Here is a 21,607-nt window from a genome sequence, read left to right as displayed (position 1 = left end):
CCCCCGTGGCTTCACCCTCTTTTCCCGACCCCCAGCGCTGTGCCTCAGGCCTAGCTTTCTCCTAGGAACCCAGTCACAGGGCTGGGGCTGCTCCCCAGCCCCTGACAGCAGCTCCTTTTGGGGAGCCTGGCTGCCCCTCCTCCTTTCTCCCCAGCCTCCTGTAGTGGGGAGAGAGGACGCAGAAGCAGCCAGATAAAGTGCCCTAGGAAAGGACCCTTGGTAATGCCATCCGTCACTGCCAGCCTCTTCTCCAGGGGTGGGAGGAGGGGCTGACGCCACAGGTGGATGTGGGGAGGGGCTTACCCAGGCGGGCTGGGCAGGAGGAAGGAGCAGCGATTTCAGGCCTGGGGGACAGAGGGGGGGTCCAAGGGAGTGGCAGTAGGCGTCAGGGAGAGCACCCTCAGGCCAGGCTGGGCTGAGCCGTGGGGAGCCCGGGCAGGGAACTGGCCTCCCCTTCACCAACATGGCTGGTGCTGTCACGCCTGAGGGAGCTGAGCAGCTGGTTGCCGTGGTGACAGAGGGAGAGTGCTGCATGCTAATGAGGCTGCCTAGGAGCTGGGCAGTGGAAGGGTCTGCCAGGGGAGAGATGTAGCTCCCTCCCCACCCCCTCCCTGCCCCCTATGAGCAGTAGCACAGGCCCGCGGGGGACAGAGGGCCAGTCATAGGGCACCCAGCTCCCGCGCCTCGATTTCCAAGGATGGGAGCCTGCAGGCAAGGTTATTTCTGCCAGGAAGAGCTGGCTGAAGGTTTAAGGCTCTGGGTGTCGCTCCTGGATTTATGGGTAGATGCGGGTAGATCTTGGGCAAAGTTTGTGGCGGGGGAGGGGGGCATTCAGAGCAAGGAGTACGACTGAGTCCAAATGCTTGGTCCTTCCCTTCCGCAGCTGCGGCCCCTCCCCCAACTGGCCTAGCCGCAGAGGTGGGGAGGGACCCCGGCCTTTCCTCCAAGAGAGGAGAAGGGGGCACTGTGAGCCTCTGCCCACGTCTTCTGCAGGGGCCAGGCCTTTGACCACTGGCCACCCCCTTCCCAACCTCCTGGCTGCCTTTCCTCTTGGAGCAGAGACATCCTGGGCTCAGCTTCATCTCAGAGGAACCTGGAGTTCTCTACCTCGATCATACCACCCTGGCCTGGCCTTTTGTCCCTAGGGCCACCATTGCACAGCACTGGGATGGTTTTCAGGGGCTGTTCCTCCCCCACCCTTCTGGCTAGATACCTGGGATGCAGGGTGGGGGGGAGGGGGGGTCCTCAGCTTTGCTGTGGGACCTGGTGCTTCCAGCCTCGCTGGCACAGGGCTTTCCGTGGCCGGTGTTCTCTGGGGCCTAGGGTGCTGGTCCAATGGGCCAGAGTCTTTCCCCCTAAGGTTTAGGAAGGCCCAGATCAGGGCTAGACCAGGCTTTTTCAAAGGGCCGAGGTAACCCTGGAAAAAAACCCCAGCCCGTCTTGCCCTCGGTCTTGAATATAGGGCTTCTGTTTTCCATTTTCAAAATTCAGCTTTTGGCTCATCTCAGAGGGGCCCGGGCCGGAGAAAGGGGGTCCGTAGAGTCAACTTGACCTCTCAGAGAGCTGGACCTCCTGCCCGTGGGCCTCGGCTGGCCTCTTTGGTTCTTGCTGTCCCAGAGCGCTGGCCCTAGTCTCCTGGTCCTCCTTATGGAAGGATCTGAGCTCCCCATCTTTACTTCAACGTCTCCCTTTCTCCTATGTGCTTCTGCTCCAACTCTGTCCTCCCCAGCCGAGCCCCGCTTTCCTCGTAGAATCCAGGAACACAGCAATCCATATGGAGATTTTGGGGGGGGGGGCAGCTGGGAGTTCTGGACCTGGACAGATGCCTTTCCAAAGCCCCTTTGGGGGGGAGATTCCTCCTAGGCCCAGGCTCCACACACCCCAGCCCACCTTCTCTGCCAGGCTCACAGGGGTAAGAGCATGGGGTGGGGGTGGGGTTGGAGGTCCTCCTTGCCCACTTAATCCCACGCTAACAGGACACTCTCTCTCTCTCCAGGTGGCTTTGATTTTTGTGTCGTGTTTTCTTTTCTCCTCCATCCGAATCGTTTTTTCTCGTTGACTGTTTTTTTTTCTCTCCGCCTCCCGGAAGAAAAAAAAAAAAGAAAAAAAGAAAAAGGAAAAAGCAACCCTCCCAGCCTCATGCTTCTCCTCCTTTTCCTTTTTTTTTTCCGGCAAGAAGAAAAAAAAAGAAACCAAATCTCCTCTCCCCCCCCCTTGCAGTGACTCCCTGCCTGGACCCCCCCACCCCCTCCGGTTCTGCCTGTACCCCATCACCCTCTCTGGTGCCCCCTTCTCTCTCTCTCTCTCTGTCTCTCTCTCCCCGCCGCCCCTCGTGCCCTCCACCCTCTGTTTCCGGCATCGGGCCCCTCTCCTCAGCTTCCGGGCTGAGGGTTTTCCCCCCGATGTCTGTCACAAGTTAAAAAGGGTTTTTAAATTGTGGCAGCAAAAACTTTTTTCTCCCCTCTCTCTGGCTGATTTTGATGACTTGTGTTTTCTTTGTTTCTTTCCCCTCTTCTTTCTTTTTTTTTTCTTCTTCTTCTTCTTCTTCTTCTTCTTTTTTTTTTTTTTTCCCTTTCTTTCTTTCTCTCCTTCCCCTTTCCAAGGTCCGGCTCACCTGACGTTAAACAGCGAAGGTATGGTTTGAAGTTCTGGTTTGGATTGGATTGGATTGGATTGCCCCCAACCTGCGCCTGGATTTTCTGTTCCTCCCCCTGTTCTCCTTCCCCGGCCTCCACCTGTCCTGCCTCCTTCCTGCCTTTCCTACCTGCTTCCTCTGTCACGTCTTTATGTTATGTTCCCCCGGGTGCTGGGGTGGGGGCGGGGGGGGGGCCGGCCCCACCCCCCGTCTGTGCTCTCCCCTCCCCCCCACCTTCCCTGGTGCGCTCCATCCACCCTCATCGCGCCTTGGTTTCTGACATCAAGAGATGTTTCAACTCCTGCCGTTGTCTCAAGTCGCCTCACCTTTTTGCGTTTTCCTGGTGGCGTATCTTCTTTTTTCCTTCTCATGGTGGTGTTTTATTTCCTTCCACTCATTCTGGTCATTCTTTCTTTTCTGCGGACCCAAATAAAAGAGAAAAAGCATGGGCCGGAGAAAGCCAATCGTAGGCAGCCTCCCTGGCCTCGCCCTGCTGCTGCGGGGATGTCCCCTCTCTCCACGGTGGCAGTGAGGAGGGAAGAGGCAGGGGAAATGGAGGGGCAGGGTGTCCCCTCTCCCACAGCTGTCCCACCGTCCACCCTCACACACATCTCTTGACTCTGTTTGACACATGAGGACATTCAGGCCCAGAGAGATGAGGTGACTTATTAGTGATTATGTGGCCTTTAGGTGGTGGTGCCATTGGGGCTGCTTCTTTATTTTTAGCCTCCCTTCAACCAAGTCCCTCCCATCTTTAAAAAGCATCTTTAAAAAGCAAAAAGCTTTGTTAAGCAAACCTGACAGCCCGGGGGTCCTGACTGCCGTCCTCCCAGTGCTGACCCTTCCCGGGGGTCCTCGTCATTGATTCTTGAGCTCAGGAATTCTAGACCCTTTTGCACCGCTCCCCATGCCGAGGGCAGAGCTCTGTGAGGCCTCATCTTCCATATGGGGTCTGTAGCCTGCAGGTGGGAGAGGCCTGCAGGATGAAGACTGGGCCACAGGGAGAGACTCAGATCTGGAATTGGGGTTGGATTTAAGTCTGGGAAGGTAGGAGCCTGAGATTCTTACAGGGATGTGAAGTTATGGCAACAACTGTGGAGAACGAAGCCATCCCAAGGGGGTGGTCAGGACCTGGTCGGTTCGCTCACATCCTTCTTGCCTCTCAAGGCCTGGCTCTGGGGGTGCTGGCTGTGGCTCACCTTTGTCACAGAGAAAGACCTGGAGCATCCAGAACCCCGCCCCCGCCCCTGAAGGGCCCACGGCTCAGGTGTTATTCTAGCTTTAGTTCTGGGGATTTGGGGTTGAGGTGGAATGGGGGCTCAGACACGGACTTTTCAACTCCATTGTTGAGTTCCCCTCCGTGCTCTAGTCACTGGCAGGGGTGGGTGGAGAGCGCGAGCCAGCCTGGAACCCAGATGCGGTGACATGTGCCCGCAGGGGCCTTTGGAGAGGAGGCCCAGGGGTTGATGAGCCCACGGGGGGAAGTGGGAAGCCATCCCTGAGAAAGGCCTTCCCCATGCATGTGATGAGTCCAGCCAGGCAGAACCCCTTTCGGTGTGCATAGCCCTGCTGTAGACACGAGTTCAAGGGACAAAGAGCAAACAGAAATGGTGGCCCTGCCCCTGGGAAGCCCCATGACCTGGTCGGCAAAGAAGGGGACAGAGGTGACATTAAGAGCACTCACGAGTAAGAGAGCCAGGTGTAGGCCAAAAGCCAGGTTAGCCTTGAGGATGGGCAGAGGACACAAGAGGCCTTCGGCGTGTGAATCCAGAGGGTTCTGGTGGAGGGGAGCCTGTGTCAGGCTTTTGCAGGAGTTGAAGAGCCGCAGCTCGGTCTCTGCAGAGGAAGTGCGATGAGCAAAGATGTGGAGTGGGGAGGAGAGGCAGGGAGAGGCAGGGAGAGGCTGGAGGTGGAGGCCGGGGCCTGCACAGTCCTGAGGGCTGGCCTGTTGGCACGTTCTTGGGACGAAGGAGCTCCTGAACCGGAACCGACAATGGACACTCTTCCCTCCCCGTGGTCTTTCTACCCCTGGGCAAAGGGCAGACCTTGGTGGCTGTGGGTCTCAGGGGTCTGTGGGGCTGATTCGGTTTGTCATCTGGCTCCTTCCCTAGAGGCCCTGAAGCAAGTGAGTCCCCAGAGCAGCACCCCTGCCCCACCGGTACCTCCAAGCAGGACCTCGGCCCCGGAGAGGGCCCTCCATCACCTCGAGGCTGGGGTGGGACTGGCTGGGTAGCCCCCCCCATGCCTGACTCCCCAATTCTGCTTCTCCAGTAGGGTCCTTACTGTTCTCCGAGGGGGGGGCCGGGAGAGGAGGAGCCGGCGATGTGCACCAGCCAACGAAAGGTCAGTGACCCTACGGTCCCCAGAGAGCCCAGCCCTCGCCCCTGGCAGAACTGTACTTCCTGGCGTTGGGGTGGGGGGGGGGGGCAGCTGAGTCAACACAAGCATGTCCCTTTGTACCGCGTCTGAGGTCCACGAAGACTGCTGGGCCTGCCTCTCTGGTGTAAAGGACCACAAACCTTCACTTTTTCCCCAAATCCCGGCCGTCCTAATGACCTTTTTCGAGGACAAAGAGATGTCTTTTTGTGGCCGCTGTTCAGGCCCGTCCCTAGAAAGTACCTGTTTGTCTGGTAGAACGATGGGGAGGCAGGGTAACCCCCCCGTTGAACCCTCAAGTTCTGGAAGCCTGCTAGGTGCCCGCCCAGGGGGATTCTGGTTAGGAGATGTGGCATTCATCTTATGCACGGGTCACCTAAGTGAGCCTTCACAACCTTCTGCGGAAGGGCTCGTTGCCCTTGGTTTACAGATGCGGAAAGGGACGCTCACCAACCCCCTGAAACCAGCACGGGGCCTTTTAGCCTGTGTCAGGGCTACGGGTTTTAAGCTCCTTTTTCTGCCCCGAGCCTGCCTTTCTTAGAGTCTCTTTCCTAAGTAGTTTATGGGCAGTTAGCAACCGTCAAGGGGCTCCCGTGGGTGCCAAACACTGGGGCTATCGAATCCCGCCTGCCTTCTATAGTACGTGCTGTTCTGTCGGCCTGGATTTCTGCCATCCCTGCTTTCTTCCCCAACTATCTGGTATCTCTTTCAGCCGACTCTTGACAAAGCAGCCAGGCCATCCACACTGGAAGTCTCCCCTGAACTCCTCAAGCAAACCCAGACACCGCTCGGTGTCCCCTTTGTCCACACATCCGTTTTATCGCTCGCCACCCTGCCTCCTAACTGTCACTTCACCTGTTTGCCTCTCCCAGCCGACTGAGCTCCCTGGGCACAGCGATTGGGTGTTTTCATTTGGACACCCTCCCCGGTGCTTCCACACCGCTCCCCACACATGCGTAGGCATGTGCTCGGCAAATTTATTTTTGATGGGTGAATGGTCTCTGTTCTCAAGGGGCTCACTGACATTCCAACAAATGGCTACAAGAAAGTGTGGTACATGCAAGGTGTAGGAAAAGTGCAGACTTCGTCCAGAGGACTTAATTTATTCATTGGTCTCGAGAGTAAGAGTCAGCGTGCGCGCACACAAACACACACACACACACACACACACACACACACACACACACATACACAGAAAGTTACCAGTGCAGGAGTCATTTGTTAGTCGAATAGTTTATAGTTTATGAAGCTTCATTCCATCTGTTCTCTTTCTAGATGCCACAGCAGCCCGCGAGGTAGGTCGGTGGTTAGCTCCTTTGTCCAGGGGAGAGAGCTGCGGCTTAGAGATCTGCCTTTTGGTCAAGGTCACCAAGCTGGTGGAAGAGGCAGCATTAGTGCCCAGGCCTTTTTTCTCACATCACACTTCCTCTCAAGGGAGCAGTACAAGATGTTACTAGGCAGTAAGTGCCAAATGAGCAGAACAGACAGCTGTAGTGCTGGAGAGTAGGGAGGGGCAGAACGGGGCTGGAGACCTTCCCAGAGGAGGGCTCCGAGCTGGGCCTGGAAATGAGGCAGCTGCTCTGGTCCTCATGGCTCTTAGAAGTCCAGGACCACAACAACTGGTTTCTGGCCACATTCAGCTTGGCTGGGGGCACTTGGGCTTCGTAGTCCCTGACCATGGGAGGTGAACAAGCATCAGCCCTGAACCCCCCCCTTTCCTGTGCAAGAGGGGGCGGTAGAGGGTATGGGGAGCTGCGATTGTTTCTCTAGTGCTGCTGGGAGTTGTAGTTCCCTGGGTGGTGTGCGTGGGATGGTGGGGGAGAGCGCCCCCTGGTGCTTTGGGTCTGGCTCCTCTGAGCGCCCCGGGGCAGGGCAGTCCCCCAATCCTTACCGCGAGTGTCCCCCACCCCCCCTCCAGCGATCCCTTGAAGTCCTGCTGCCCTCCTCCCCCTTCAGGGTCTGTCTCTGTCCTTCCCGCCATCTTTGGGCTGTCCTGTTCACCTTCGCTCTTGTCTATCCCTCTCCTCAAATTCTTTCCCTCCGTCTCTGGCTGCTCCAAGCCTCTTTCTGTCTCTGGGCCCGTCCGGGTCTCTGACGGCAACGGGAATTGGAGAACGCGTAGACTGCGGCTCCGCGACTGGCTTCGCCTCCTCTCCTAGGAGATCCGAGGCAGAGCCCAGAGGAATCAAGGGATGGCCTGGTTTCTTCATTTCGCCTTGGCAGCTGTGGTCCAGCCCCTGGCCCTCCTCTCTGGTCTCTTTTGTTCTGTCCCAATCACTTCTTCACGTGATTGTTCTATTCTTTCTTTCCGTTTGACTCTCCTTTGAATGATCGTTTGTTCCTTTGCCACAAAGGTGAGGGGATGGGAGAGGAGGCCTGGCTTCTGGGAGGGACTAGGACGTGTGGCAAAGCCAAGGTCAAACATGTTCCTTTCTCTGGTCCTCCGGCCCCCTGGCTCTGCCGGTGCCTGGGCAGCAGGCCTGGTTGCTATGGAAACGGCCAGGCCCCGAGAAAGCCTTGGCTTCCATTCCCTAGAGGTCCCTGTCCCCCTTTCCTTGCTGGCCCTCTTCCTTCCTGTCCCCTCCAGGCTTGCTCCTTGTCTTTAACCAGACTTCTCCTCTCCACCACCTCTCGCTCCCTCGGTGCTCCGAGCCGGCTCCCATTTCCCTTCTGGCCCCAACGGCCATCCCTCCCCCTCTCCGTGGCCTCCCTCTGCATCGCCCTTCTTCCTCACTGGCCCTTGCTGTCTCTGCTTGATTCCCTTTTGCTTCCTGGCCCTTCTTGCTGGAGCCCGAAGGTAGGCAGAGCGGGGTTCTGCCCGTGCCCCCACCAGCCTCGCTGCCCCGTGGCCTCAGGAAACCGGGCCTTGCCAGCTGCAGCGAGCGCAGTGCCAGGCTCTGGGGCAGCAGCTGGTGCCTTGGCATCCGGAGGCAGTGAGGACAGCCTCCGGGCAGCCTGCCCGGAGGGAGAGAAGCGGGGCTGTTGTGTGCTGGGGAAGGGCATCCGCAGAGAGTGCACCCGGGGAGCCGCGGCTTCCACACGTGGCGCTTGCCACCGTGGCCTGGCTCACGGGAGGGCAGGTGTCTTCTGAGGGCTGTGCGTGCGCCCCGGCCTTGCACCCTGCTCCTTCCTGGGCCTGGGGGCCTGTACTGAGAGCCCCCGCCCTCCATAGAGACTTTGTGCGGGCAGTCCTCATGCGCACCCACGCTGTGCGGTGAGCGGGACGAGCCATCACCATGCCGCTGTCTGTTGGGGACAAGTGAGTCGCTGTTGTGGTCCAGGTCCTCTGCTCTGCCCTCGGCCTGTGTCCCCTTCTCGTCCCGCTTTGGGCGCTCTAGCTGGTGAAGTGGTCGGGCTACGACCCCAGCTTTCCTCCACAGGCTGTTGCTGTCCTGTCACTCGTCACCCACTTACTGAACGCTACAAATCCCTAAGGCCCTTTCGGTCACGTTGCTTCTGCTTGCCAAGTGCCTGCGGAGGGAGCCCCGTGTGGGGTGCTGATGGGCACACGCGGACACACACATGCACGCACGCGTGCACAAACCCCAGCCACCTGCTGGCGCTCAGGGCTCCCACCCCTGCCCTCTGGGACCTCAGAGGCTCCCGCCTCGGGCCTGTCTGCGCCGCCCTCTCAGGCTGGACTAGAACACGGGGCTGGGGCGGATAACTGGCACGATGGCTGTCGGAACCAGCCACACCCGGTGGCCCACTGCTGCCCGGTGCACTTCACTGTCACGTGCATCCCCTTCCCGTGTGTCTTCCCGATGCCTTACCCCACCCCACCGCTTCCCCGTCCTCCTTTTCTGCTCCCTGTTGCCCAACAGGCCTGCTGGTCCCATCCCCCACGTGAGGCCTGCAACTGTCCCGGGGGCACTGAGAATGACCTTCACCAGACAGGAGGCAGGAGTGGGAGGTGGGCTGCACTCAGGAGACCCTCGGTGCCCCCCCCCACCAACAGGGGAGGCGCTCCAGGGGGGAAGTCGGGAGGCACCCCTCTTTTCTCTTCCACATCCCTTTGTTAAAACCACGGAGGGGACGGAGAGTGGGCCAGGGAGGAGACAGCGAGAACGTCTGCTTTGCCTGCCCCGTGGCAGCTGAATTGTCAGCTGTCAGCGCGAGAGCCATTTAGCAGCCTCCCGCTTTGGAAATGGACACGGGGAAGTTGCTTTCTGACAGGAAAGACGGCCGGGTGCAGAGAGGAGGGTGGGCGGGCTGCGAAGGGGTGAGGGGAAGAGGGCCTGACGCCCGCACCAGGGCTGCCGGAGGGGCAGGGGGAGGTCTGGCGCGCCCCACCCCACTCAGCCTCTCCCGTTTCCCCACGCCACGGCGTCCAGGCAAGGAGGAGTTTGTGGCGACCTTCAAAGGAAACGAGTTCTTCTGCTACGACCTGTCCCACAACCCCATCCAGAGCAGCACGGACGAGATCACGCTGGCCTTCCGCACCCTGCAGCGCAACGGGCTGATGTTGCACACGGGCAAGTCGGCCGACTATGTCAACCTGTCCCTCAAGTCCGGGGCCGTCTGGCTGGTCATCAACCTGGGCTCAGGAGCCTTCGAGGCCCTTGTGGAACCTGTCAACGGCAAGTTCAACGACAACGCCTGGCACGACGTCCGGGTCACCCGAAACCTGCGCCAGGTAGGGGGAGCAAGAAGAAGGCCGGGGGCCGGCCGTGTCTGGGGCCCAACGGGGGTGGGGACAAGAGGGCAGCCTGGCATGGGGTCGTCGGGGGCCCGGCAGCCAGGTGTGGTTCTGGAGAAGTTCAAGGCTCGGGCTGTGAGGGCCTGGGAGTGCGGGGGCAGCGGGCAGGATGCAGGCACCAGGAAGCCAAGTTCAGGGGACGCTGCAGAGCTGCCGTGGGGCAGGAGCCTGAGGGAAGGGGAAGGGTCTGGCTCACACCGGTGGGGTGGCTGGGGTTTCAAGGGCTGGGGGCTGAGAAGTCAGGTGACCTGGCAAGAAGGCCTTTCGGATTGGCCGAGTAGCTGTGGGTATCCTGACTCTAGGGCAGCAAGGCGCAGATGAAAGTCTGGGGTAGTGTAGGGCCAGGGTGTGGCTTGCCCTCAGGCGGGACCTTTCCAGGGCAGAGGCAGGGGTGTGGTGGCGAGGTAGAGGTGCAGCAGGTGTGAGGGAGCACACACTCAGCCCCACCTCACTCTGGGCAGCACGCCCCTTTCTCCTCTCCCTCCCTGGCTGCCCCAGCAATCCGTGGCTATCTTGCCGTGGCTCCCAGGCCCCTTGCAGGAGCCCGGACGGGACTCTCAGGTCAGCCTCTTGCAGGAGGGACGAGACTCTTCTCTGCGGTGTCTCCTCAGCCCCCGCTCCCAGACTGGCCGCTTGGCGAGGGCCTCGGTTCTGTCCTCTGAGTAGCGGCCTCTCCACCATTTCTAAGGCCCAGGGAGGCTAGAGCAGGTGAGGCCATGTCTCTGGCCTTGGCGGTGACTGCACCCCCCCGCCCCCGCCCCGGCCCAGCTTGTTTCCAGCCCTGACAAGCTCCTGCCTCGAGCAGAGCCCAAGCCAGACCCTTGTCGAGGGGTCCCTGTGTATCTAGGTGGTACCTGTCTCTACCTCCTGGCTCCTTTCTCTGTTCGCTCAGGCAGGGCCCAGGGGGCCAGCCTCCCGCCGGTCCATTTCTCTCGGGTTCACCACTTTGTCTCACAGCCTGTGGCAGGGAAGCGTCTTCCAGCTGCATTGCCAGCAGGCCGAGTGTCACCAGCAACGTGGAACGTCTCTGTCCCCGGAGGCATGGCTGCTGCCGGGTTAGGCCTTCTCCTTCCCTCTACTGCCTCGTTCTGGCTGTGTGGCGTCTGACTCTCCGCTCTCTCTCCTTGTCTTGGTCCTCGCTGTCCTCCTCCTCCTCCTCCTCCTCCTCCCCTTCCCCTTCCCCCCACCGAACGGCTCCTTGATGGGAGTCGGGATCCTGGCTGCCGTCACACTTCCTACCTGTTCTCCACCCCCAGTGGGTGATGATCTAATGGGGAATCCTCCTCATTTAGTGCCTTCCCCCCTGCTGGGAGGACTCTGGGACTAACCCTGCCTGCTGCCACCTGTCGTGGGCTCCTCTCCACGTGCCTATTCTCCGTGCCCCCCCCTGCCCGGGGGCGGGGGGACCCTCCTCGGTGCAGTGTCTCTCTCTCTTCTTGTCACATCGTTCTCCGATCCCGCCGGAGGGCTGTCCTGTGTTGTCACTGTTATCTGAGCAAACCCGAGTGCGTCGTGCCCACCTGTCATACTTGCGGGAGAGGGCGGGGGGTGGGGGGGTTGCTTCTGTGCCCCTTGCTGGTTTTCCCTCCGCTGGACGGGTGCTGTCACTACTGACAAACCAGCGGGGAAAAGAGGGGGAGAAAAGACAGTCTCTTCTCTCCCAGCTCTGCTCTCGAGGAGTCAGGATGAGTCTGTTAAAAGTTAGCAGAGCAAAGCTCGTGCACGCGCCCGCTGAGCAGCAGGGTCCTGAAAAATTCTAGGACCTTGCGGAACACCAAGAGGAGGGGAAGGTCTGCGGCTCCGGGAGGCAGGAAAGCCACCCAGAGGGGATGAAGCCTGGCCTCGGCAGCACCGAGCGTGGACAGCGACCCAGCGTGGACAGCGACCCGTGGTGTCCTCCTTGTGTGGGGCTCCCAGAGTTGAGGGCTCAAGCTGGGAACTGCTGGGAACCACTTCCTTCTGGCCTCTTGTACGATGAGTCAGAGCAGAGCCCGGTCATGGTGACCTGAACACAGGCCTTCAGGGCCAAAGAGGGTGTCCACTTAAAGGCTTTGATTGAGAGCACTCTTGAGGAAGGGTTTCTGGAGGGATTTGTTGGACTCCAGTCCACACCCATAAACGCGAGGTGCCATTCTGTTTCGGCCCTGGGACCATCACCGGGAAGGTCAGCCTCGGGGCTGTGGTCTGGATTCATCATCCTCACCCAAGGTCTAGCCTGCAGCTGAGTACTTTCTCACCAGGCCCTTGGAGCCCCTGCCTGTTTTTCAGGGCTTCTAAGAATAATTTACTGGGTCCTGTTGTCTCTAGAGCAGTGGTTCCTAACCCAGGACGGCGTGCCCCCTCGGGCCCCCTTAGGAGACCCTGCGTTCTAGCCCTTGATAGGGTTAGAAGGATCGTATTCCTTCCGTGTGCTCCATATTGCATTCATTTCTTCTCTCTCTCTTTTAAAAAAAAATTTTTTTTTTAATGTTTATTCATTTTTGAGAGACAGAGCATGAGGGGGGAGGGGCAGAGAGAGAGGGAGACACAGAATGTGAAACAGGCTCCAGGCTCCAAGCTTTCAGCACAGAGCCTGACGTGGGGCTGGAACTCACAAACTGAGAGATCATGACCTGAGCTGAAGTCAGTCGCTTAACTGACTGAGCCACGCAGGCACCCCATGTTTATTTATTTTTGAGACCGAGACAGAGCATGAGTGGGGGAGGGGCAGAGAGAGAAGGAAATACAGAATATGAAGCCGGCTCCAGGCTCTGAGCCGTCAGCACAGAGCCCGACGCGGGGCTCGAACTCGCAAACTGCCAGATCATGACCTGAGCCACCCTGGCGCCCCCCCCCCCCCCATATTCCCATTCTTATCAGTAAGCAAGTCGAGACTCAGCAGGTTACAGAACTTGCCCCACGTTATCCAGTTAGGAAGCGGGAGAATTGGAAAGTCTGCCTGACTTTGCAGCCGCGCCCATCTCTCTGCCTCCCAAGGAGAGCCCGGCCGCTATAATTGGTGTGAAATACAAAGGCGGCTCTAGTATGTGATTTGTCTTGTGGATCTGCCCTTCTTGGATGTTCCCAACTCTTGAGACCGTCTGAGTGTTCTGCTCGTCTCTCTGAAAAATGGGCCCCCTCGAGCCCTGAGCAGAGCGAGTGCCTCTTCTCTGTCCGAGCTTCTCCTGCCCAAGCTCCACAAAGATGGCCTTCATCCGGATTTTTGCGATTTGAGTGTATAATCCTGGTCTTGGCTTTCTTGAGGGGCTGGAGCAACGGGCAGAGTTGAGAGTGGAGAAGGGGGGTAGATTACTACTGGATATTATGACTGACGTCTCCCCTCTGTGACTTAATGACTTGATGCTTCCTTCCTTCCTCACGCACTGTCGTTCTTACGCTCCTGGACTCCAGGAGCCCTCTGATTCTGTGAGTGGGGGAAAAGCCTTTATCGTTCATTTGCTAGTCTGAAGCCTCCGTATTCCAGGTCCTGGCATTTGGGAAGGCACAGGCTTGTGCTGTGTCACAGGCCACCAGGAATGGTTTCCAGCGCAAACTCCACTCTAGTTAATTTGGCCACGATCGCCTTGGTCTGGGCTCTGCACCCGGCCCCGTCTCAGCCAACTCCAACCTTGCTGCTTTTCAGAGGAAGCCAGGATAGTCTTGACATTAGTGGAAGTCCCGGGCTTTGAACGCACGTCTCTTCCCTCTCAGTCCCGTTTCTTAATTTGCTGTTCTGCTTGTTAAATATTAAAGTTGTCCCAGAAAGTTGAAAACTGTTCTTTTTATTCCCCCTTATTTGAGTCTCCACAACCAGTCTTCATTCAAAACGAGTAGTAGTAGTTAGAATTGTACCCCCAACCCCTCCCCCCACACCCCCACCTTTTCCCCCTGCGTTGTTGGACTAGTCAGTGACATCAGAAAACTCTTGTCTTGGATGCAGTTGGTTTAGCTGCCCTGGAACCAATCGGTCCTTGTCCTGACTAGTTGGCTTCTTCACTTCACGACAGTCCTACTACCCGGCTGTGCTAACTCTCATATTATGGGTTAGCCTCTTGCACCCGTCACTGCACTTGACCTGAGACTCTTGCCTCCCTCTTAGGGAAACTGCTTCTGCATTGCATTGCATTGCATTGCAATTGCATTGCAATTGGTATTGGTCATTTAGCCCTTCTTCTGGCTGCTAAATATTGAATTCTGTTTTTTTTTTTTTTTTTCATTATACGAGGCCCTTATTACTTGTCTTTCTGAGTTAGTCCTGTGCCCATTGGTTATAATAATGCTGTAACTAATGGATCTGTCCATAGAAGACTTCTCGAAATCATACTCTCAGGGGTGCAGTTTAGTATTTAATGGACATCACACAATGGTGTCCCTTCGTCTCCAATACTCTCGGTGCAGCTGCCTCAAGTCCCACTGACATTGCCTCCACAAAGACCAGGGTTGATTTTGAAGGTGACTGTTGCCCTTGCCTTTGGCCTTGAGAAGAGCCACATGGGGTGGGGACTCTAGAGGCTGGGATAGAAGAGGCCAGCTTATAGCTTAGGGAGGAGTAAAGGGTTTTAGAGGTAAGTGGGCCTCTGTGTCCCTTTTTCTGGTGTGGTGTGTGGGGGTTATGGATTTTCAGTGCTGGCTGTGGGGAGGAGAGGCTCAGGGGTCTATGGGGTGTGCATGGGAGGAGGCTGGGCTGCTGGGAAAACGTTAACCAGTTCCAGGGACTTACAGGCGTGGTGGTGGGGGATACTTGATTCTAGGAGGGATGATTGCCCAGAGGAGCATCAGAGAATGGGGGTGGGGTGTTTGAAGAACCTGGGGAACTTTGGGGGAAACATGGGCTCTGAAAAATCAAATTAGGCAGGAAAGACGGGTCAGCTATGAGTGGGAGAGCGGGAGGAGAGGGAGGCGGCTTTGGGATTAGGTCTGCTGTGAAAGTGAGCCCAGTGCCAGCCCATGGAGGGCAAGGTTTCCTTTTCCCTCTTCTGGTGGTGACCCTTCTCTCTCTTCTTTTCTCACGGAAGAGAACCAATGAAAGAGGAGCTGCCCCCTCCCCTCCATGACTCCCTGAATCAGTTTGCCTGTCCTACATTCCCACAGAAAGCACACACCTGTATCCCTTCCCTTGCTCCTCGGGAACCTCTTCCCTTTGCCTCCAAATGAAATGACCTCTCATTCTAGCCAGTCCTGTGATGATTCTCTAGGGCATTGGCCACTCTTCTCCCAGCCTGACAGCTGGCCCATCACCAACCAGTTAACCCATTAACTCAACACGCTCACTGGTCAGCCAGTGGGCCAGTTCTCTGGAAAGCCATCTGGTTGACCAGTTAGCCAACAACCCATTGTCCATTACCCGAGTCAATAGCCCATACCTTTCTCACACCCCTTGTCCCCCCCCCCCCACCCCGCCCCCAACCTTCCCTTCAATTCCCTAACATTTCAGCTGAAAGGACTTACTAATACTGCATAATTGGGTCTGCTTCTTAACCCCCTGCCTTCCCTCTCTCACCCTCTGTTGGAAAACCCCGTTGCCGACTCTGTGTGTGTTACTAACACGCTTATAACCCAGGGGACCAAGGGATGGGCAGGGACAGGTGGGGTGAGGTATGAGTGAAAAACCAAACTAACCTTTCTGTCTCATTGCGGAATGTCGGCCATCTTTAAGTCTTTGCTTTCCTGGTCCAGTTCTTTTGTTGTTTTCTTCTCTACTAACCAAGGTCTTTAACTGTTCCCCTTCTCTGCAGCCGGCTCTTCCGGGAGGGGTTGGGGGGGGCAGAGGAATCCAGAGGAAGGGTTGGAGGGGGGTGGCGATTGGGAGAAGAAGGGCTTTAATTTTTTTGTGTGTTTTATTTCTCCTTCCCATTATAATTTAATTTTCTTTAAGCAAAATACTTCCGCTAAGCCTAAGGTGGGAGGGTCTGAACAACCAACCAAATATATATGGCTATATATTTTTCCTCCTTCCTTGAGTTTCACAGTTGGTCATTTTATTTTTCTTTTCTTTCCGTTCTGTTCTTTCGTTGTTGTCTTTGTTGTTTTGTTTTTTTTTTTTGGCCCCTCCCACCCCCTCCCCCATATCTCCGGTGAAGCACGCAGGAATTGGACACGCTATGGTAAACAAACTGCATTATCTGGTAGATATCACTCTAATTGTCTTACCGTTTGGTTTGCCGTGGGTTTTTTTAGCTGTTCGATTCTCCCTCTTTTGTTTCCTTTCCCCGTTTGGTTTTGGTTATTTTGCTCTTCTGATTGTTTTTGGCGTCCTGGACAGTCTTTAGATTTTGCTTCTCTCTCTTTTAGTTTTCCTTTTTCCCCTTTTCTTTCTTTTTTGGTCCAAACTCAAATCCAAAAGGCAAATGGAAATCGAGGAATTTGGCCTGTCCCAACCCTATGACCCCGACTCCTGAATTCAGATTCCTGGCCAGAGAGACCTGGGGGCAGGCCCCATGTTCATCGGCTCTGGTTAGACCAGCCCCGATGCCAGGCTGCTTATTTCTATTGCTTTATTTTGTTCCTTTCCCCACCCCCACCCCCAACCCCGCTCCCTCGTTTTTTCTCTTTGATTTAGTTTCTTTCTTGGTCTCCTGAAAATCCATGGAAAACACCATCCCATGACATGCTACGCTCTCTGCTCACTGTCAGCTCCCGGACAGGCCCCTCGAGTTGGGAGAGGGGGCTGGGAGTGAGACCTCCGGGGGCAGCCAGCTGGGCAAGTCCCCCAGAGGGGGGATGGCCTTGTGAGATGCAGAGCGGCCTGGGACCAGTCCAGAGCGCTTTCAGATCGGCAGTTTGTACCAGATTGGGGGCTGTCCCATGCTGGCTGCCAGGGAAGAGGTGACATCCCCTCCCTCACTCCTCAGCCTTGAGGGTTCGTGGTTCCGTCTGCCCCCCCAACATCAGCATGGCATGAATGGTCTTTCCCCCCATGAGGGATAGCGTCCAGTCTCCCCCACCACTCTGCCGCTCTGACTAACACTGTGTTTCCCACTGTCTTCCTTCCCCTCCATCTCCCCTGATCTGTGCCCCGTGCCTGTCCTGCATGGCCTCTGACAGGGTGGTTACCTTCCCTGTTGAGGGGATGAGAGGAGGAGGTGCAGCAGGGGTGAATCAGGCTAGTTGTTGCCAAGCTCCGCTGTTTGGGTTGGGCTCAGTCCCGGTGAGTGTTGATGTGGGTGTCTGTGTAAACGCAGCTGGTGTGTGTCGGTGTGTGGGTGCGGCTGTGTGTAAATGTTGGTGTGACATTTAGGGGGTGTTAGTGGGAGACCGTGCTGTGTGTGTGTGTGTGGGGGGGGGGCTTCTGCGGGTGATTCCACACGTGTAAGCGCGGGAGTGAGCAGGGGGGCCGCGGGACCGTGTGTACGTTTGAGTCGGGGAAGGGCTCCGCGTGGAGGCGGGCCGTGGGGGCCAGCCCTGAGGTCTGGGGGCCGTGACGGCAGGAGCAGGGAAGGAGCTGGGGCTGGCTCTTTGCTCCTTGCCTGGCTTCGGAGCGTGCGCCTGCAGGCTGTGCCGTGTGCCATCCCCAGGGATTCCCTCGTGCCTGCCCGTCCTGGCTTTGCAGCAGCCGGCGGTTACTCATCGCCTATTAATAATGCAGAGTGATTGAGCGCCAGGCTGGGGACCTTGCAGATGGATGTGTCTGCTCCCGCGGGGCCTGCGCTGCTTGGGGCAGCTGCCTGGCCTTCCGAGCCTCCCAGATCCGTGTGGCTGGCTGGCGATGAGGGAAGCTCGATAGCTGGGGCTTCGGGGCTGAGTGGCTCCCCCCACCTCCCCAGGAGGCTCCACCTGTGAGGCTACATCTGGCCTGTCCTGATGCTTCCACGCACCCGTGTTTCCCTGCACCCACAGACCCACGGTAGCCCTGTCCTCTGCCCTGTCCCCGAGGTAGTGCCCACCGCCACAGCCAGCCCCGCCCTTCCCCGCTCCAAGACCTCGTCTGGCCACTCCCAGCCACCCTGCCGTTCCCATGGAACCGCGTGGTGGTCCTAGCACCACCCCATATCCCAGGCTCTGCTCTCCAGCTGCTGCTTCTAGAAGTTAGGTGCTGGCCACCCCTCAGGCCAGGCCACTGAGTGCCTGTCAGGAGCCGGGCATTTGGAACCCTTTCTTTACAGAGCTTCCCTGGACAGCCAACCTGTGACCTTGGGGACAGAAAGGAGGCAAGATAAACCCACGTGGCACACTCCCAAACACCCGGGGAATACCATCTAGGGGTTAGGGTGCTGTAGACCTTCCTTCTGGTCTCAATTCAGTTACAGATTGACCACGTGGACCTGAGCCAAAGGTCAGTTTCCTCAGCTACCGAACGGGTGATGAGACACCCGCATTGTCTATTTCATGGGGTCAGTGTGGAGATCAAGTAGGGTAATGGGAGTGAAAGCGTCTGTGCTCTGTAAAGGGAACCATAATTTTATTAATCTTCATAACATGTTAACTGATTATCTCAGTGTTTCCAGGGTGAGGATGTTTTGTAAAGAAGTGATCCCCTTCCTATAGCGAACCCTGGAGAATACATCATCTCTGGCCCCGCTGGAGACGCTATTATCATCCCTTCTTAGGAATCAGTCCCCAAAATAACTGCAAGAAACCCCAGAATGCCTCAGGAGTTGGCCTGGGGAGGAGGAGGAAAGACGGAGTAACACGGTGAAGTTGGTTCAGAGGCAAACAGCCTTGTCTGATTTCAGCCTTGGCAAGGGAGGTTCCCGCTAAATTCGAAGTTTTTAAACTCCACGGTGTGAGCGTCACTGCTTGACGATCAGAGCTGGTTGCCTCTCGGCGCCCTGAGTAGCCTCATAAGCCCTCAAACACCTGTCCCAGGGATCAGCATTTTCAGGCCAAGACCGGAGTTAGAGCCTGGGGCACCAAAAAGACGGGGTTCACCCTTTTCTTCTTATTCCCAGGTATTCCTCAACCAGGTTCCTGTTGGTTTTGTGTTTATCTTACTAATGCATTTGTATATGGTCTCTTTTCTTGTTATTTGAGCATTTCTCCTTGGGTAGAGGGTGAATACAGACGAAAAAGGCCAATCAGTTGAGAGGTTTGGGTTAGATGTGGTCAGGATGATGGAAGTTTTCTTGTTTCTTGTTTTTTTTTTCTTTCTTTTTTTTTTTTTTTTAAATTTTGGAGAGAGAGAGGGAGAGAGGCAGAAAGACAGAAGAGAGAGAGAATTTTAAGCAGGCTCTATGCTCAGTGTGGAGCCTGACACGGGGCTTGATCTCACCACCCCGGGATCATGACCTGAGCTGAAACCAAGAGCTGGACGCTCAAAAGACTGAGCTACCCAGTTGCCCCCGAAGTTTTCTTGTAAAAATAAAGATAGCTCTTTGTGCATACACTGGGGTCTGTGATTCTTCTAAACAGCTCTCACAGTCTGAATATAATTTAAACTTGACAAATGCCCAGATCGAGACATCAGAGATTGTTCTCAGTTAACAGAGGGGGAAACTGAGGCCTAGAGAAAACCCAGGACTACATGACAGTTATGGAAGGGTCCGGTGCCTTCCCTTCGGTTACCTCATTTAATCTGCATGGCCAGCCTGGAAGAAGTGTGGGCGATGGAGGTCACTGAACCCCTTTTTACAGATGGGAGGCAGAGATTGCTCTGGAAAATGGTAAAGGTTGCATAGGAACTCAAGGTTTCTGGCCTGGAGTCTTTCTCCTCTAGTCCCAGGCTTCAAACATCAGGGTTCGCTGTCAGGCCATGACTGCTGGCTAAGTCGTTTTCCTATTTCCAACCCGATTCTCTCTTTAGCTTCTCCCTACCACAAACAGATGGCTGAACTTAAACATGTAGCAGGGATGCCTGACCTCCCTCAGCCGTCCTTCCCCTGTCTTCCTGCCCTACTCCCGCCCCACCCAATCCTAAGGGAAGCCCAGGCCTTCTTCCTAAACTAGTTGTTCTTAACCATCTTTGGCTCATAGATCCTTTTGAGAATTTGATGATGGCAATGGACTAAGGAGGCGATTTTGCATACATTGTCAATGGCTTTCAAAATCCCAGAAACCCATCTAGCCCATCCACAAGTCAAAAACACCCATGCTCACAATATTATTCTCCCCTGAAGGGGAGGGAGGTCAGTGACCCTGTGATCCTAGCAGGCAGCTGGGAAGGGATCCGGATGATGCCAGAGGATCTTTCCCTCTTCCTCAGCCTTTCTTCCTGGGTCATGATAGGCACGGAGCGTACCTGTGGGGCTATAGAGCCCGGTTTCACATCCTACCAGCCTAAGAGGAGCCCAGCTGAGCAGAGCACAAGAGGGGTGGGCCCAGCACGGAGGGTTGAGACCCCGCCCAGGTCGTAGGCTGCCCCTGGTAGCCACCTCCAGCCACCCTCTGTGCTCCTGGGGCGTGGAGGGAGGCTGGGCTTCCACGTCTTCGGTGCTCCACCCCTTCTTCCCTAGCTGGGCCTGGTTCTTCCAGGGCAGAGCTGTGGCTCATTCCCGTTGGCCTACTCAGTCCCCAGTCAGGGCCCTGCCTGTCTGCGTTGATGGGTTGGTGTGGGTTGAGTGCCGGGTGTCTGCAGTGTCTCGGGTGCTAGCCGTGGTCCTGATGACGGAAAGATGGCTGCTTGGAAATGAGCCGGTCGGGACGTCCTCCCACGGCCTCCAGCAGGATGTGGCGTGTGAGCAGGTGTGTCTGGGTCAGTGACCAGTAGTGAATGGGTGGTGGGAATGAGCGTCTGAGTCACTCTCTGGTGAGGAAGATCTGAGCCTCATGTCTCTTCCCTTTTTTCCTCCACCCATAGATGTCTTTGTCCTCACGGCGACTCCTCTCCCCTCCTCCATTGGAAGGAAGCTTCTCCTTCCTGCGCCCACAGCTCTATTCACCTCCATCTCCGCTCTTCCCCGTCTCCCCTGGCCCCGCATGCCTTCTCACCTGCGGCTGCCTTTCTCTCACCTCTCTCGCTGGGCCTGGCCCCCCACCCGTGGCCCTCTAACCTGCATGTGCCCTAGCTGCAGAGGCTGTTCTGTCGCACGGCCCCCCTGCCCTCCTCCCCCGCCGGCCCCACCCCTTCCAGAAGCTGCGCGGGGAGGGGGGGCTTGGGGGGCAGGGGCAACACAAACCCCTGGGGTGGAGGGGGACGGGGGAATTACTCCCCTGTTTCCTGCTTTTACTAACGAACCTGCCATTTTTGTGTCTGGACTTTGATTTGTCTGAGGGAACAGTCGGGTTTTACTAATCTCCGTCATCTCCCTCCTTGCCTTCCCCAGAGACTGTCCTCCGCCCCCCTACTCTTGGCTTCCTTTCCACCCAGTGCCCGTCTCCCCCTTTCTCCCTCAACTTCCTCCACCCCCAGGCTGACCGCCCTCCCTCCGTGCACCTCCGTATGTTACCCTGTCTCCTGCTACCCTCTCCCCCAGCCCCTGGGCCAGGGCTGCTCTAAAAAAATAGTTGTAAATCTGGGGGACAGACAGGAGGGTGGTTTTTTTCCCCAAAAGAGGCGCCCCATGGCAGTGATTTGCATAAAGCTGTAGTGGGCAAGGTCAGATTCATGCCTAGTCTGAAGGGGAGTTGAGGAGAGCGCCCCCCAAAGGTCGAGTCCTTCTGACTCTAGAATGGCAAAGGCAGATGAGCTCACTCACTGCATGGATTGGGCCAAAGAGAGCCCATAGGGTGGGGGAGATGGCAGCTGGTGCCCTGGCTGCTGGGCCTGGAGAGGGAGGACACAGCTTAGTGGCTGAGGGGGCTGGAAGGGCTCTCCCCCTGCACAGAAGCAGGGGCACGTGACCAGAGCAGTCTTGGAGGATGGAGGCCTGTTCACTCGAGGCTCCTGAGGCTTTGGGCTTATAGATGGGACACAGGCAGTGAGAGCCCACTGTTTCCCTGGGTCACAAGGTGACTTGATGTTCACCTTTAATGGCCATGATGTGCCCCTGGATTGTGCTGGGACTAGTGTGGTTACAGGGACATGTCACGCCGGGGGCCTGCCC

The 21,607-nt window shown here is 56.9% G+C and overlaps 1 protein-coding gene across 30 annotated transcripts in view; it reads left to right on the top strand.

Annotated features, from left to right (window-relative positions):
* The window catches only part of NRXN2 (neurexin 2), a 109,270-nt gene that overhangs the window by 27,323 nt on the left and 60,340 nt on the right, over positions 1 to 21,607 (top strand). For 9 of the 30 annotated variants that reach the window (XM_045485806.1, XM_045485803.1, XM_045485797.1 and 6 more), the window contains exons 4-7: positions 2,604 to 2,633; positions 4,907 to 4,978; positions 9,346 to 9,647; positions 15,770 to 15,814. In XM_045485806.1, coding sequence (XP_045341762.1) covers positions 2,604 to 2,633; positions 4,907 to 4,978; positions 9,346 to 9,647; positions 15,770 to 15,814 — 449 coding nt within the window. The remainder of the gene's footprint in view (positions 1 to 2,603; positions 2,634 to 4,906; positions 4,979 to 9,345; positions 9,648 to 15,769; positions 15,815 to 21,607) is intronic. The other 21 variants (XM_045485804.1, XM_045485798.1, XM_045485786.1 and 18 more) reach the window with 10 other exon arrangements.

This window comes from Leopardus geoffroyi, chromosome D1, assembly GCF_018350155.1.
Source record: "Leopardus geoffroyi isolate Oge1 chromosome D1, O.geoffroyi_Oge1_pat1.0, whole genome shotgun sequence".
NCBI classification, from domain to species: domain Eukaryota; kingdom Metazoa; phylum Chordata; class Mammalia; order Carnivora; family Felidae; genus Leopardus; species Leopardus geoffroyi.
This window is presented reverse-complemented; position numbering and strand designations above follow the sequence as displayed.